This window comes from Bombina bombina, chromosome 6, assembly GCF_027579735.1.
Source record: "Bombina bombina isolate aBomBom1 chromosome 6, aBomBom1.pri, whole genome shotgun sequence".
Lineage (NCBI taxonomy): Eukaryota > Metazoa > Chordata > Amphibia > Anura > Bombinatoridae > Bombina > Bombina bombina.
This window is the reverse complement of record NC_069504.1, coordinates 991,311,982-991,329,372: the sequence shown is the minus strand read 5'-3', so window position 1 is coordinate 991,329,372 and position 17,391 is coordinate 991,311,982. Positions and strand designations below refer to the sequence as shown.

The 17,391-nt window shown below is 37.1% G+C and overlaps 1 protein-coding gene across 1 annotated transcript; it reads right to left on the bottom strand.

Annotated features, from left to right (window-relative positions):
* Positions 1 to 99: 99 nt before the first annotated feature.
* LOC128664844 (zona pellucida sperm-binding protein 4-like) lies at positions 100 to 16,412 on the bottom strand. The gene is made up of 10 exons (XM_053719646.1): positions 16,232 to 16,412; positions 14,885 to 15,006; positions 3,445 to 3,541; positions 1,797 to 1,952; positions 1,443 to 1,633; positions 1,166 to 1,260; positions 914 to 1,041; positions 642 to 831; positions 409 to 550; positions 100 to 207 (listed from the first exon to the last, which is right to left on the bottom strand). Exons 1-10 carry the CDS (start codon positions 16,410 to 16,412, stop codon positions 100 to 102), a joined length of 1,410 nt encoding a protein of 469 aa, XP_053575621.1.
* Positions 16,413 to 17,391: the final 979 nt, after the last annotated feature.

Genomic DNA, 17,391 nt, shown 5'->3' with positions numbered 1-17,391 from the left:
ATGTGACTATGGTCATGGTGTCCTCCACAGGTACCATTCTCCCTGAATTAGGAATATAAATGAAGGGATAAAGTAAATGTAAGTCTTTAATTGCATTAGCTAGTAAAGAAGGGTTCTAGAGGTCTTACGCTTTCTTGATGAACAAGTTCTTCTGCAGGAATCAAAGTTAGATGGAACACATACAGAGGCACTGCAGTGGAAGTAGACCTGGGGAGGAAAGAATGTTAACCATCATAAAACTAGATGAGGAAGTTCAGGGAAATTGGCCTTCACAGAAGCATTTATAGTGGAATATACTAAGTTAATCAATACATTTAATAATTTTACAAAGGACAAGTTTTAAATGTGGTAGTTTTTCCCCACTACATTTAAAAAGCAATCTGACCATACAAACTCAAGCAAAGTTACCAATCCTCCAAGAGAAAGCTGGGTTCTTTCATCCACAAATGTGAAAGTGCTGATGGAAAAGCGTTGGTAATGTGTTGGGTAAGTTTGTGATGCAGCAACTGGAATCAGCTGTGTAAGGTAATTGTCTCCATTGAAAGGACAACTGAGAGGGGGGGGGGGGGGAAATAAAAAATAAACTCATAATCTTAAAACCTTAGTTAGCTTGATAAAGTATAGAAGGTTTGCAATACTACCTTTTCTCCAGGACAGGCCACTGTGGCTGCTGGTAGGAATCAGTAGATTGGGTGGCCCAGCAGTCATTTAGTATCAACACCAGGTTAGGGTCTGTTCTCCTCAGAATCCTGACCTCCAGGTAGACTGGCTCTCTCAGAACCTTTACAACAGGGTAGTCTCCATCAACATAATATCCGGCATAGGATACATCTAGATAATGAAAATAGTGATAAAGGTGCTCTTATGACAAAGGCTAGCAAGCTTGGATTGGCTAGATTTAGAATTGAGTTACCTTGAGCTATCCTCATCTCCAGTGAAAGAGGTCCAGTGGTGGAGACAGGAGGTGGTGGCGGCAGGGTGACAACATCTACTTTTAGTAGTACAGCACTGGTTCTGGAATAGCTGCAGCGAACAGTCAGCCTAGAAAAGCAAAGTATATAAGGTGCTTCTGAAGGTAGCTAATTCTACCCTTATATTACATTATAATTTTAAAGTGCATCTGAAATTGATGGATGCTCACCCAGCAGGTCCAATCCCAACTTACTTCATAGTACTGTCTCTAGTGATTGATGCCCCTTGCCAGTTCCTTACATCTCTTGTTGCTTCAAAGAAGTTTTCATAAATCTGACTAACATCTGTCTGTTAGGGAAGAAAGGTCAGGTTTGGAAGAACTGCAAAACTATGAAATAAGCTCCTGGAAAGGGACAAACCCCTCAATACTTTTGAGGTATTAGAATCTAATTATAGCAAAGCAGTTTTATTTACCAAATGCAGTTCAGGTCTATATAGCCAAGTATTGTTTTACCCATGCCTCTATTTACCATATGGCCACTTCCACAGGACAAAGGAAACTGGAAGACAGCAAAGATGTTGTTCCTGGTGATTTGCAACCCACTGCAAGTAGCTGTGTTCACAGACAGCACATTTACAGAGTCCAGTATTAATGGAGGGACTGTCACATCCTTAGCGAGGGCAACTATAACCTGGTTATCAGCTGTACATTGTGCAGTCACTGGAGAGAAGAAAAACAATTATAATTAACACCTTTAACCTTTCCGGTCATAATATGGTGAGAAGATTAGTATCTCATGAAATAAATGACAAATTAACAATTTAATGTTATGTCACCTTTATACAGACTAGGGTGTGGGGGAGTAAGTTTGCTGGTAACTCACCTTTGTTTCCATAGTAACAGGAAATACTAGAATCCAAAGGAGTGAAGCAGCACCCAAGGCTTTCACAGAGGTCTCTTGATACTGGGGCATTGGCACAGGACACCCTGTCCCCTCTGGCAATGGCAGCACAAACATCTGGGCTGGGAGCATCCATAGCTTTAAGAGACCAGAACACTCAAGTCAGTAGCAAGGAAAATGGTGCGAGGGTTCTGGCATTTGAATACTTTCCTATTCTTGGCTGTAAAGTCAGTGAGCTAGAAATGGAAGATTTACCCATATGTCCTTGTGTTAAAAAAAAAAAAAAAAAAAATATATAAAGAAAATTGTAAGTACAGCAAACTTTCTGCACGTAGTCCAACATTTTATATAGGCACAGTCAACACCAAAATAGTTTATTAAAAAGACAGACAATGCTTTTACTATCTATTCCCCGGCTTTACGCAACCAGTTATATAATATACTTTATAACATGTAAGCCTTTAAGTTTCTGCCTGATTACAGGCCACTACAGACAGCCTCTTATCACATGCCTTTTATTAGCTTCTAGTTCATGTGGGCCAGATAGAACACCCACAGGTGTGAGCACAATGTTGATGACTGCACTAATTGACTAAAATGCAAGTCAATAAATAATAAAAATAGCCACGTGATCAGGGGGACTGTCAAAAGAGGCTTAGATACCAAAGGTAATTAGAGGTTAAGAGGATATTAATAACCCTTGCTGGCTGTGCAAACCTGGGGAATGGGTAATAGAGGGATTTTCTATCTTTTTAAAACCAATATAATTTTAGAGTTGACTGTCCCTTTAAATGTAAAAACAGATAGTGTTAAAAAAAATAAAAAAAAAAACTTTGTGCAAGTGAGCACTTTAAATTTCACAATGTCCGCTTCCTTGTTTAGCTGTGGGCAAGGGCTAGACAGAAAAAAAAAAGTTTTAGGTCACATGGTTTTGCAGCAGAAATCCTATATTGATCATTGGCAATAAACTGAATGGAGCTATTTTATATAGTGTCTCCTAGCAAAGCTTCAAAAAACAAAACCCACACACACAACCACTTAACTCTTATGTCCTGTTGAGGCCACTTCCTCTGAGAGGCTGGGACAGGAAGGCAAAAAGGACACTGGATCATGAAAGTTTAATTTGGATTAGACTGTCCCTTTATTTCTGCAGATGAGGCATGCAGTTTTAAACCACTTTCCAATTTACTTTTACCACCAAGTTTCTTTGTTCTCTTGGTATTCTTCTAAACCTAGGTAGGCTCACATGCTAATATGTAAGCCCTTGAAGGCTGCCTCCTATCTCAGTGCATTTTGAAGGGTCACAGCTAATTCATGTGTGCCATATAGACAACTGCTCACTCCTGTGGAGTTACACATTTTAGCCAATCAGTGCTGACTCATAAATGTCAGTCAAAAGACTGAAATAAAGGGAGCACTCTGCAGAGGCAAAAAGCATCAAAATAACTGTTGGTTATGCAAACATAGAATGGATAAAGGGGTTATCTACCTATTTAAACAAAAGTTCTGGAGTAGACTGTCCTTACCTTACTACCTTGTCGCTATACCTTACTAGACCATGTCCCTATAGAAAAAGGTTAAAACGCATTGAAATAAGCAAATGTGATTTTATAATCCATACAGAGTTTACCTGGTAAGACTGGACATTTAAGCTCCTTTTTATGGTGCTGAATCTCTCCATCAAGAAGGGCTTCTTTCAGAAGAATGGTCATTAGATAGGTGTCTTCCTGTGAGTGTAGACATCACATTGTAGTGAACAAAGTTACACTAGTATAGGAAGTGCCAGGCAATTTACCAATTCTATTAAATAGTGGCTCTAGAAATGTTAAACATATGATCATGTTTAGAGGATCTTTTTGGATTTTTAGATGTCAAACAATATACATAAATCCTGTATTTGCCTAACAGACATAACCCCATGACACTTGATGGGGACCAGTTTATATTCCATCAAATTCAGACCTGTGTGATATCTTGAAAGAAAGATACACAGGTCCATTTAAGGAGGTATCACATGGTTTACTCAGAACTAAAAAACAGCAATAGCTTATTTGATAGATTCAATGTTTTCTTACAGCGCTGAAAGTGTGGACCTATAGCTCCTGTCTATAGTGGGTCCCCAGGTGCCCACTTTTAGAAAATATGTGTCAAAACGTGGTTTAGAAAGGAGCGCCAAATCTTGGCGAGGTCTGGTGCGGTATAGGTGTGAAAATATGGTATTCTGTCTGAGAAATTGTATAGCGCTATAGCTCAGCTACAATTATGGTAGTTGTGCTGTATAGATGTGTAGGTTTTGATATCTAGATATAAGATCTAAGAGTGGCACAGTTGATACATAAAAGCATTTAATACATATTAAACATATAAAACAAGGGTGTCGTTTAAAATATATTTTAACAGAACGGCAAGAAATAATGTGTAAAAACACAAACACATAAATATCTATAAAAACACGCGTGTTTTGCTTTTTAGCTGTATGTATAATGTCTCATAAAATTTGTCTCATATATAGTTGTGTTGGCATAAATCTGAAAATAATAAACAATGAAAAGTAAATAATGTCCAATAATCCCATCTCAAAGTTAAGAGATATATAAAAAAAAGGTTAAGTAGTGTCCAAAAATCCCTTCTCAAAGTTAAGAGATATAGATTTTCACATGTGTATCCAAAAAATAAACTGTCCAAATTTAAGTGTTGTCCAAAAACGTGGTATAAATGAATAGTGCAAATCCAGCAGATTCAAAAGTTCTATTAAAAAAGCTTTGCAAAAAACATTTCAAAGAGACATTTAAAAAACATCAAAATGAAGGTAGAAAAAAAAAGGTCTATCAAAATATGGTGACAAAGAATAATCCGTGAAGTCAATCCAAAATAGTGATAAAAATAAGTCCAAAAAAGGATGTAAAATATCCAAAAGATAAAAAACAAAAAATAAATGATTAGTATGTGCACAAACTAGTGAGTGATCCAAAAAGGGGGCTTATGTGGAGGGGTTATGTTTCCATGTAGAAAAATTATTTGCTGTATAAAAATAAAAAAGAAAAAATAAAAATAAGCAAAAATACAAAAATATAAATAAAAATAATCCTAGGGAATCTTCAAACCCTGAAAATAAAAGATAACAACAATAGTGTAATACCGTATTATAATTCAACAATCAAGGAATAAATAGCTCACCATAGCTCTGTCAACGCGTTTCGGCCCTCAAGAGAGGCCTTTATACCTTTCTCTAACTAATCAAATTGCATTGAAATTTTTGCGCCAAAAATGTGGTACCGGAAGTGTTGAGCCGGAAGTGCTCATCTGTATAAAAAAAAAATAAATAAAAAAAAAAAATAAAAAAAAGTTCACATTTGTCTCTGTATCATTTAGATAAGGCTTTTATTTAGAGTTTGTCTATGTCTATGTTTATTAAACATTGTCTATGTTGTTCCTAATGTGTTTATTCGTGTTATGTGCCTTAGTAGTTAGCTGTGGGGTCAAATGTTATGGTTTGCCGGTGTTTTTTTTAACCGGAAATGGCCGCTGAGATGTAAACATCCGGTTAAGCTATATCGGATGTTATGGGTGAGGCGGAAGTGGTATTTACTCTGTACCAATCAGATCCGGAGGGGCAGAAAGCAGTTATCCCACATGTAGAGCCAGTTTTACAACTTGGCATGAAATATATGACAAAATACCGGTACGTTTCTGAACCGGAAGTAGCCGGAAAAAGTAAGATACTTTAACATCCGGTAAGATTGAGCCGGATGTTGCACCTTATGGTTAAACCGGAAGTGGTGTGTATCCTAGCCTATTCAAAGGGACAAAAAGTGTTAACCTTGGTATTTGTCTAGTGAACAAAATCAATGTAGGGATCACGGTACAGAGAGTGTATATTGTAAAATACACAGTTTATATATATATATATCGAAAAATACATAAATAAATAGAGATCTAAAAACCTTAAAGGAACTTTTGGAAACTTTCTAGGATAAAAATATAAAAGATATGTAGTATAAAGAAAAACTTTTTTACAATGCATCTATGATTGGTTAGAAAATCTATAGAAGGAGTACATTTGTATCAACCTGTATTCTCTTTTTGTCATGTGCAATATTGGGTATTGGAAGTCTTATTTTCTATCTAAATGTGCCTGGTATAAAAATTAGTTAACCATGTGCGCACTATGATAGGAGTTTTTTTAAATCTGATGTGGATATGAAGGAAACTTGTCTCATACAAGTATATGAATGTATTTATGTAGATTGTGAGATCAATGGGTACTTTTATCGATCTAATTGATTAGTTGTCTTTTGGGGAATTGTGAATTTAAATTTGTTATGAGGTGTAATCATGTTGTTGGTATTGGGATTATGTTACCTCTATACACATTTTAAATTGTGTTTATATTCTTATGAAGAGTCAGGCTTCGGTTACTTTCTAACTTATTCTGTTAGATATTTCCCAGATGGAGAGGTTGCTAAGTCAAGTGTCTCTTATGCTGTTGACATATTATGGGATCATATCTTGTTAATATTATTGGCATCTCATATGCTGTTGACATATTAGGGGATCATATCTTGTTAATGTTATTGGCATCTATATAGTCTCTCTGTATGTGTAATAAGGTTTGTTGGAACTCATCTTATGGCTATTTGAGTAGAGCAATAAAAATAAAGATGATTAGATTGGCTTTAGAGATCCTAATATAGATCTTTGTGTGGATCTATGCAGGACATCTTCATTAGATATATTTTGTTCTTGTCGTGTCATATATTGACCTCGTTATGTTTTCTTTATTGTTTTCCTTCTGTATGAGGGCAGCAGTGTTTTCCGAATAGATATTCAGAAGTCAAATTTATGTGTGTTTCAAGCTTAAAAGATGTGAGAGGTCTTCCTTGTTGTTCAGACCCTTCGGGTAGAGACAATCCAGCTCAAATATCCATCTGGATTCCGCGATTAGGAGCTTCTTTTCATAGTTGCCTCCCCTCCAATTAGGCTTTACTATCTGGATACCATAGAAGTTTAGATCCTTGATGTTTCCTTTGTGTTTAATAGAAAAGTGTCTATACAGTGCGGTGTCTGTGCTGCCATGTTCAATCTGTAGCACATGTTCCCGTATTCTGTCTTTTAGGCATCTCGAGGTTTGTCCGACGTATTGTAGTCCACATTTGCATTGTATTATGTAAATTACCCCCTTGCTGCTGCATCTGATCAGATCCTTTATTTCATGTTTGATACTGGAGTTGTGCGGTGAAAAGTTTTTGATTTTCAAGCCTCTTACACGCCTTGCAGCTCGGGCATGGGAAAAAACCTTTTATGGGTTTCCCGGATATATCTCTCGTCTGAGGTGTTGTTGGGCGTGGAATGCTAGGAGATAGAATGTTCTTAAGGTTATCTGATTTTCTATAGATAAATTTCGGTCTGTTGAGTGTTTCGCCAATTGTGTCATCCTTCAGTGCTTTTCTATTATTTTCTCGATGGTTCTCCTGTTTTCGCTGTACTGCGTGATAAAGGCAACCTCTATGGAGTCGGTGTTCATGTCTCTCCTAATTCTCTTGTCTTTATACTTGAGAAGTTCCTTGCGATCCTTTTGCCTGACTTCTATATCTTTGTGGAGTTTTTCCTCTTCATATCCTCTCTCAAGAAAGCGTTTTTTCAGTTCTTCCGCATGGGTTTCCCATAAAATGGGGTCCGAACAGTTCTTTTTCAATCTTAGTAACTGTCCCTTTGGTATATTCTCCTTCCATTTGAAATGATGGCAGCTGTCCCTGTGGACATAGTTGTTACAATCCACAGGTTTGAAAAATGTTGAAGTCTGAAGTTTCCCATTTTTGATGGTAATTTTTAGATCGAGGAATGTGATTTCCTTGTCACTGATCTCGTAGGTAAATTTCAGGTTGTTGGTGTTGTTATTCATAACCCTTATAGTGTGTTCTAAATCTTCTTTGGAGCCTTTCCATATCAGGAGGATGTCATCTATGTACCTGTAGTAGGAGACTAGGTCCGCGCCGGCTGGGCACGACTCCCAAAATATGTGTTCCCATTTGCCCATGTAAAGGTTCGCATAGCTCGGCGCGAACCTAGTCCCCATGGCGGTGCCGCACAGCTGTCTATAAAATTTCCCATCGTGGTGGAAATAGTTGTGCGTTAGAATATAGTTAATCCCTTCCAGAATGAATGTCTTCTGTAGTGCCGGCACTGTGTGGTCCTTCTTGAGAAAGTACTCTACAGCTTCTCGACCTCCTTTGTGTGGTATGCAGGTATATAGGGAGGTGACATCACAGGTGGCGAGTAGGTAGTTCTCTTTCCATTCTGTATTCTCCAGACTGTTCAGAATCTGTGTGGAATCTCTCACGTACGATGGTAGTTGTGTCACATATTTCTGTAAGTTCTTATCTAGATATTCAGACAGATTACTGGTTAGAGACCCTATGCCGGATATGATGGGTCTTCCCGGAGGGTTGTGGAGGGTCTTATGGATTTTCGGGAGGTAGTAGAAGACGGGAGTGATGGGATGCTCCACGCTTATGTATCTGAATTCTTTATGGTTCAGTATTTTGTTGTTATGTGCCTCTCCTAGAATCCTGTCCATTTCCTTCTTGAAACCATCTGTGGGGTTGTTCCTCATAATTTCGTAGGTCTTGGTGTCTGACAAGATTCGTCTGCATTCTGTGTAGTAGTCTTCTTTATCCAGGACTACTATGCCGCCCCCCTTGTCGGCGGGTTTGATCACTAAGTTTCTGTTCTTTTCCAGTGCTTTGATGGTTAGCATCTGGCTCTTAGATAGATTTTGTTTGTGTTTCATTAGTTGATTCTGACTGATTTTCTTCAAGTCGTTGCATACCATCGTCTCAAAGATTTCGATGGCGTTGCCCTTGCTGGATGTAGGGTAGAAGGATGAATTGGGTTTTAAGTCAGTGTGTTGGTATGAATCTGTGGGTCTATTGTCATATTCGAGAGGTGACTTCATAAAATGCCGTTTCAGTGTTAGCTTTCTTGTGAATTGTTTGATGTTGACAAATGTGTCAAATTTGTTGAGGCCTTTGGATGGGGCAAAGGAGAGGCCGTAGCTTAAAATAGATTTTTCTTTGTCCGTTAGAGTAATAGAGCTGAGGTTGTATATTCCCTTGGTATTCACTTCATTCTCTGGACTGTTTGTATGTTCTTTCTCAATTTTGCCATTTATTCTCCTTCCGCCCCTCTTTCCTCTGTGCTTATTCTTTTTTCCATAGGGTGTTGGAATTCGTCTGTGTTGGAATTCTTCCTCTTTATGGAGGTTCTTTCTAGTTCTTTGGTCGTCAATTGGTGATTCACTAAAAAAAATGACTGGAATTGGAGGCTGTGGGAATGTCATTGTGGTTGACGTTAGAAATAATGTTAGTGGATGTAGGGTTTAACTGTCTTTGGTCGACTTGTTTGTTTGCCCGGTTTTCTTTGTTGTCACTTGGCTTCGACCTGTTGGTGTTGGGTGTATTTCTATACCCTTGAAGAAACCAATATCCAAGATGGAGAAACTTTGATAGACCATACTACAGAAGGGACTATGACCAACAACAATACAGGAGACAACACAACTTTGGATATGAGGAGCAAATGCACACACCAAATAGAACTTACGAGAATAAATTTCAGCCCAACCACACCAACTACTCCCACAATTCCTATCACAATAGGATGGAACATAACTTCAGAATGGAACATCAAGGGTATAGAAATACACCCAACACCAACAGGTCGAAGCCAAGTGACAACAAAGAAAACCGGGCAAACAAACAAGTCGACCAAAGACAGTTAAACCCTACATCCACTAACATTATTTCTAACGTCAACCACAATGACGTTCCCACAGCCTCCAATTCCAGTCATTTTTTAGTGAATCACCAATTGACGACCAAAGAACTAGAAAGAACCTCCATAAAGAGGAAGAATTCCAACACAGACGAATTCCAACACCCTATGGAAAAAAGAATAAGCACAGAGGAAAGAGGGGCGGAAGGAGAATAAATGGCAAAATTGAGAAAGAACATACAAACAGTCCAGAGAATGAAGTGAATACCAAGGGAATATACAACCTCAGCTCTATTACTCTAACGGACAAAGAAAAATCTATTTTAAGCTACGGCCTCTCCTTTGCCCCATCCAAAGGCCTCAACAAATTTGACACATTTGTCAACATCAAACAATTCACAAGAAAGCTAACACTGAAACGGCATTTTATGAAGTCACCTCTCGAATATGACAATAGACCCACAGATTCATACCAACACACTGACTTAAAACCCAATTCATCCTTCTACCCTACATCCAGCAAGGGCAACGCCATCGAAATCTTTGAGACGATGGTATGCAACGACTTGAAGAAAATCAGTCAGAATCAACTAATGAAACACAAACAAAATCTATCTAAGAGCCAGATGCTAACCATCAAAGCACTGGAAAAGAACAGAAACTTAGTGATCAAACCCGCCGACAAGGGGGGCGGCATAGTAGTCCTGGATAAAGAAGACTACTACACAGAATGCAGACGAATCTTGTCAGACACCAAGACCTACGAAATTATGAGGAACAACCCCACAGATGGTTTCAAGAAGGAAATGGACAGGATTCTAGGAGAGGCACATAACAACAAAATACTGAACCATAAAGAATTCAGATACATAAGCGTGGAGCATCCCATCACTCCCGTCTTCTACTACCTCCCGAAAATCCATAAGACCCTCCACAACCCTCCGGGAAGACCCATCATATCCGGCATAGGGTCTCTAACCAGTAATCTGTCTGAATATCTAGATAAGAACTTACAGAAATATGTGACACAACTACCATCGTACGTGAGAGATTCCACACAGATTCTGAACAGTCTGGAGAATACAGAATGGAAAGAGAACTACCTACTCGCCACCTGTGACGTCACCTCCCTATATACCTGCATACCACACAAAGGAGGTCGAGAAGCTGTAGAGTACTTTCTCAAGAAGGACCACACAGTGCCGGCACTACAGAAGACATTCATTCTGGAAGGGATTAACTATATTCTAACGCACAACTATTTCCACCACGATGGGAAATTTTATAGACAGCTGTGCGGCACCGCCATGGGGACTAGGTTCGCGCCGAGCTATGCGAACCTTTACATGGGCAAATGGGAACACATATTTTGGGAGTTGTGCCCAGCCGGCGCGGACCTAGTCTCCTGCTACAGGTACATAGATGACATCCTCCTGATATGGAAAGGCTCCAAAGAAGATTTAGAACACACTATAAGGGTTATGAATAACACCACCAACAACCTGAAATTTACCTACGAGATCAGTGACAAGGAAATCACATTCCTCGATCTAAAAATTACCATCAAAAATGGGAAACTTCAGACTTCAACATTTTTTAAACCTGTGGATTGTAACAACTATGTCCACAGGGACAGCTGCCATCATTTCAAATGGAAGGAGAATATACCAAAGGGACAGTTACTAAGATTGAAAAAGAACTGTTCGGACCCCATTTTATGGGAAACCCATGCGGAAGAACTGAAAAAACGCTTTCTTGAGAGGGGATATGAAGAGGAAAAACTCCACAAAGATATAGAAGTCAGGCAAAAGGATCGCAAGGAACTTCTCAAGTATAAAGACAAGAGAATTAGGAGAGACATGAACACCGACTCCATAGAGGTTGCCTTTATCACGCAGTACAGCGAAAACAGGAGAACCATCGAGAAAATAATAGAAAAGCACTGAAGGATGACACAATTGGCGAAACACTCAACAGACCGAAATTTATCTATAGAAAATCAGATAACCTTAAGAACATTCTATCTCCTAGCATTCCACGCCCAACAACACCTCAGACGAGAGATATATCCGGGAAACCCATAAAAGGTTTTTTCCCATGCCCGAGCTGCAAGGCGTGTAAGAGAGGCTTGAAAATCAAAAACTTTTCACCGCACAACTCCAGTATCAAACATGAAATAAAGGATCTGATCAGATGCAGCAGCAAGGGGGTAATTTACATAATACAATGCAAATGTGGACTACAATACGTCGGACAAACCTCGAGATGCCTAAAAGACAGAATACGGGAACATGTGCTACAGATTGAACATGGCAGCACAGACACCGCACTGTATAGACACTTTTCTATTAAACACAAAGGAAACATCAAGGATCTAAACTTCTATGGTATCCAGATAGTAAAGCCTAATTGGAGGCGAGGCAACTATGAAAAGAAGCTCCTAATCGCGGAATCCAGATGGATATTTGAGCTGGATTGTCTCTACCCGAAGGGTCTGAACAACAAGGAAGACCTCTCACATCTTTTAAGCTTGAAACACACATAAATTTGACTTCTGAATATCTATTCGGAAAACACTGCTGCCCTCATACAGAAGGAAAACAATAAAGAAAACATAACGAGGTCAATATATGACACGACAAGAACAAAATATATCTAATGAAGATGTCCTGCATAGATCCACACAAAGATCTATATTAGGATCTCTAAAGCCAATCTAATCATCTTTATTTTTATTGCTCTACTCAAATAGCCATAAGATGAGTTCCAACAAACCTTATTACACATACAGAGAGACTATATAGATGCCAATAACATTAACAAGATATGATCCCCTAATATGTCAACAGCATATGAGATGCCAATAATATTAACAAGATATGATCCCATAATATGTCAACAGCATAAGAGACACTTGACTTAGCAACCTCTCCATCTGGGAAATATCTAACAGAATAAGTTAGAAAGTAACCGAAGCCTGACTCTTCATAAGAATATAAACACAATTTAAAATGTGTATAGAGGTAACATAATCCCAATACCAACAACATGATTACACCTCATAACAAATTTAAATTCACAATTCCCCAAAAGACAACTAATCAATTAGATCGATAAAAGTACCCATTGATCTCACAATCTACATAAATACATTCATATACTTGTATGAGACAAGTTTCCTTCATATCCACATCAGATTTAAAAAAACTCCTATCATAGTGCGCACATGGTTAACTAATTTTTATACCAGGCACATTTAGATAGAAAATAAGACTTCCAATACCCAATATTGCACATGACAAAAAGAGAATACAGGTTGATACAAATGTACTCCTTCTATAGATTTTCTAACCAATCATAGATGCATTGTAAAAAAGTTTTTCTTTATACTACATATCTTTTATATTTTTATCCTAGAAAGTTTCCAAAAGTTCCTTTAAGGTTTTTAGATCTCTATTTATTTATGTATTTTTCGATATATATATATATAAACTGTGTATTTTACAATATACACTCTCTGTACCGTGATCCCTACATTGATTTTGTTCACTAGACAAATACCAAGGTTAACACTTTTTGTCCCTTTGAATAGGCTAGGATACACACCACTTCCGGTTTAACCATAAGGTGCAACATCCGGCTCAATCTTACCGGATGTTAAAGTATCTTACTTTTTCCGGCTACTTCCGGTTCAGAAACGTACCGGTATTTTGTCATATATTTCATGCCAAGTTGTAAAACTGGCTCTACATGTGGGATAACTGCTTTCTGCCCCTCCGGATCTGATTGGTACAGAGTAAATACCACTTCCGCCTCACCCATAACATCCGATATAGCTTAACCGGATGTTTACATCTCAGCGGCCATTTCCGGTTAAAAAAAACACCGGCAAACCATAACATTTGACCCCACAGCTAACTACTAAGGCACATAACACGAATAAACACATTAGGAACAACATAGACAAACTCTAAATAAAAGCCTTATCTAAATGATACAGAGACAAATGTGAACTTTTTTTTATTTTTATTTTTTTTTATTTTTTTTTTTTTTATACAGATGAGCACTTCCGGCTCAACACTTCCGGTACCACATTTTTGGCGCAAAAATTTGGCGCAAAAATTTGGCGCAATTTCAATGCAATTTGATTAGTTAGAGAAAGGTATAAAGTCTTCAGCTCACCCACACCATACTATAGTCTTGATAAAGGCCTCTCTTGAGGGCCGAAACGCGTTGACAGAGCTATGGTGAGCTATTTATTCCTTGATTGTTGAATTATAATACAGTATTACACTATTGTTATTATCTTTTATTTTCAGGGTTTGAAGATTCCCTAGGATTATTTTTTTTTGTATTTTTGCTTATTTTTATTTTTTCTTTTTTATTTTTATACAGCAAATAATTTTTCTACATGGAAACATAACCCCTCCACATAAGCCCCCTTTTTGGGATCACTCACTAGTTTGTGCACATACTAATCATTTATTTTTTGTTTTTTATCTTTTGGATATTTTACATCTTTTTTGGACTTATTTTTATCACTATTTTGGATTGACTTCACGGATTATTCTTTGTCACCATATTTTGATAGACCTTTTTTTCTACCTTCATTTTGATGTTTTTTAAATGTCTCTTTGAAATGTTTTTTGCAAAGCTTTTTTAATAGAACTTTTGAATCTGCTGGATTTGCACTATTCATTTATACCACGTTTTTGGACAACACTTAAATTTGGACAGTTTATTTTTTGGATACACATGTGAAAATCTATTTATATCTCTTAACTTTGAGAAGGGATTATTGGACATTATTTACTTTTCATTGTTTATTATTTTCAGATTTATGCCAACACAACTATATATGAGACAAATTTTATGAGACATTATACATACAGCTAAAAAGCAAAACACGCGTGTTTTTATAGATATTTATGTGTTTATGTGTTATTACACATAATTTCTTGCCGTTCTGTTAAAATATATTTTAAACGACACCCTTGTTTTATATGTTTAATATGTATTAAATGCTTTTATGTATCAACTGTGCCACTCTTAGATCTTATATCTAGATATCAAAACCTACACATCTATACAGCACAACTACCATAATTGTAGCTGAGCTATAGCGCTATACAATTTCTCAGACAGAATACCATATTTTCACACCTATACCGCACCAGACCTCGCCAAGATTTGGCGCTCCTTTCTAAACCACGTTTTGAGCAATAGCTTATTTGCCAGTCTACACATGGTTCAGAATAAGTCTTTACAGCTGTCCCAAACCAAGAAATGCTCTTTACCTGCTCAGTCACATAACAGCCATCATAAGCAGCACCAACAACCACAGAGCCATCTGGTTCCTGTCCAACCCAGGTGCCACACTCTGAGCTATTGTGTAGATAGTGAGACTCTCCTTGGTTATCTATGAAAGAAGATCACCATTTACCTTTCAAGTAAACTGCATCAATAAGTCTTGGTATGGTTCATAGCAATTTGTACCACTAAAAATTATATACACACAAAATCAGCGATTCAAACACCACCCCCGAAACAAAATGTGTTTTTTTGTATATGTAATGGATCATATAGCCCATCTTTAAGCATTTATGTAAAAAAAAAAAAAAAAAAAAAACCACCACAATACCATATTAAAATTTCATAAAAATCAGTTTTTAACAGAAGCAATTTTATAATACACATGTACTAGCAAAAAGGCTTCTAATAAGAACTGTAGTTCAAAAGTTTATTAAAAAGGAACACTGAACCCAAATTTTATTTCATGATTTAGATAGAGCATGCAATTTTAAAGCAACTTTCTAATTTACTCATTTTTCTTCACTCTTGCCATCTTTATTTGAAAAGCAAGAAAGTAAATTTAGAAACCGGCCCATTTTTTGGTTCATAACCTGGGTTGTCCTTGCTGATTGTGGATAAAATTGGCTGGCTCCTTAGCTTAGAGGCCTTCTTTTCCAAATAAAATAGTAAGAGAACAAAGAAAAACTGATAATAGGAGTAAATTAGAAAGTAGCATGCTCTATCTGAAACATGAAAGGAAAATATTAGGTTTAGTATCCCTTTAAGCATGCACCAGCATTTTAAATAGCACTCGCTCAGAGAGCCTAAAGGTGCATATGTACCAACTGGTAAACTCAATTGGTTAATGGCTGATAAGATACAAGCCCCACTGATGCTCTGAGAAGCTGCAGTATTTAACATGCTGGTGCACTGAGAATATCTAGCTATGCTTCACATGCACAGAAAGGGTTACACAAAAAGACAGTGATAACTTAATAGAAACATTTTTGCCTGTACAAGTATATTGCAAAATGTGTTACTATTCAAAGTATGAAGATGACTAACATCCCTTAATCATTGACATTTGTTTTCTGCAAGGAGCTAAACTACTTTGTTGAAGTTGGATACAAATTACTACAATTAAACAACCTGCAGCATTCTAGTTCAACAAAAGCCTTAAAGTGACAGGAAACCCAAAAACTATTTCATGATACAGATAGAAGGAAAATCCCATAAGATATGAAAAGTCTTCAAAACAAAGTTATAGTGGTATCTGCACCATTGCTTTTGCTGACCCACATACATGAGATGTGGTTACTGTTACCATCTACTCCCAAGCTAGATTTACTCACCTAGTACTATCAGGGAAAAAGCAGTAACATTATCCAGTGAAGGAAGAGAAAATTGGAGGCTGGTCAAACCACAACGCAGCTGTGAAGATTCCTCCAAAAAAAATTCTCCTTCACAAACCAAGCATTGTAACTTACAGCTCAGAAGCAAACCTAGAACCCACAGCACAACACAGAAACCCATCTTGCTGTGATTAGAGAATGTTCTCCCCAACCAGAGATCAGACTTTTATCCCATGAGCAGCACCTGATGGGGAGGAGATTGGATTAATACCACTCAGATTTAGCACAGACTATTTGAATTGTCAGTTAACGAGCTATTCTCTGTAAACGTTTAACCCTTAAGCAACAAGGGAAGGTTCAATTCTACTTTCAAGATTGAAAGGCCATTTAACATGTAGTTTACAGTGATGGACGTTTCTCTAAAGTATATTACTGGTGCTGATATAATACCCAGATGCTCAGTCCTGTTAGCAAGTCCTGAGAACTGGTTTTGAGAAAGATGTAAAATATCTGACATTATCTCAGGCCCCCACTTATGTAAACATTCAGTTTACTGATCTGTACTAAAGGGTTTATTCTAATGTAAAAACAAATGCTGTGTTTTTTGCTTCTTTTTAATTCCCTTATTTTACCATTTTTTTTAATTTACTGTTTATTTAAATCTGTCAAATGGGTTAAGAAAAGAGTCAGTTTCACTACTGGAACAAATGTATTCTGTGATTGCAGCATATATAATGTACATACTGTATACCTGTTTGTCATTCGCTCTCCATCCTCACATGAAGTGGTGCTGGAGAATAACACATAGTAAAATGAAGGGATTTGTTGAAAAATAAAATGTCTTAACAAAATAGAAAAAATAAAGTTTTTATGTAAAATTGTCTATTTACACATTTGTTTTTCAATAAAGCTGAAATTCACTTTTATTGAGTTTCATCCACCTGACCATAGCAGAAGAGATTTACTATTGTCTGAGTGTCAAGTTTTATAATGCACAATAATCAGTTATATAAAATAGTACAATAATCAGTTATATAAAATAGTACAATAATCAGGGTCATATAAAATAGTACAATAATCAGTTATATAAATAGTACAATAATCAGGGTCATATAAATAGTACAATAATCAGTTATATAAAATAGTACAATAATCAGGGT

Coding starts and splice junctions, on each gene's coding strand:
- LOC128664844 (XM_053719646.1), bottom strand. CDS start 16,412: ATGGGTTTCTGTGTTGTGCTGTGGGTTCTAGGTTTGCTTCTGAGCTGT. Junction 1,261..1,442: donor CCTGTGGAAGTGGCCATATG/GTAAATAGAGGC, acceptor CTTCCCTAACAG/ACAGATGTTAGTCAGATTTA. Junction 208..408: donor AGCTTTCTCTTGGAGGATTG/GTAACTTTGCTT, acceptor TTTCCTCCCCAG/GTCTACTTCCACTGCAGTGC.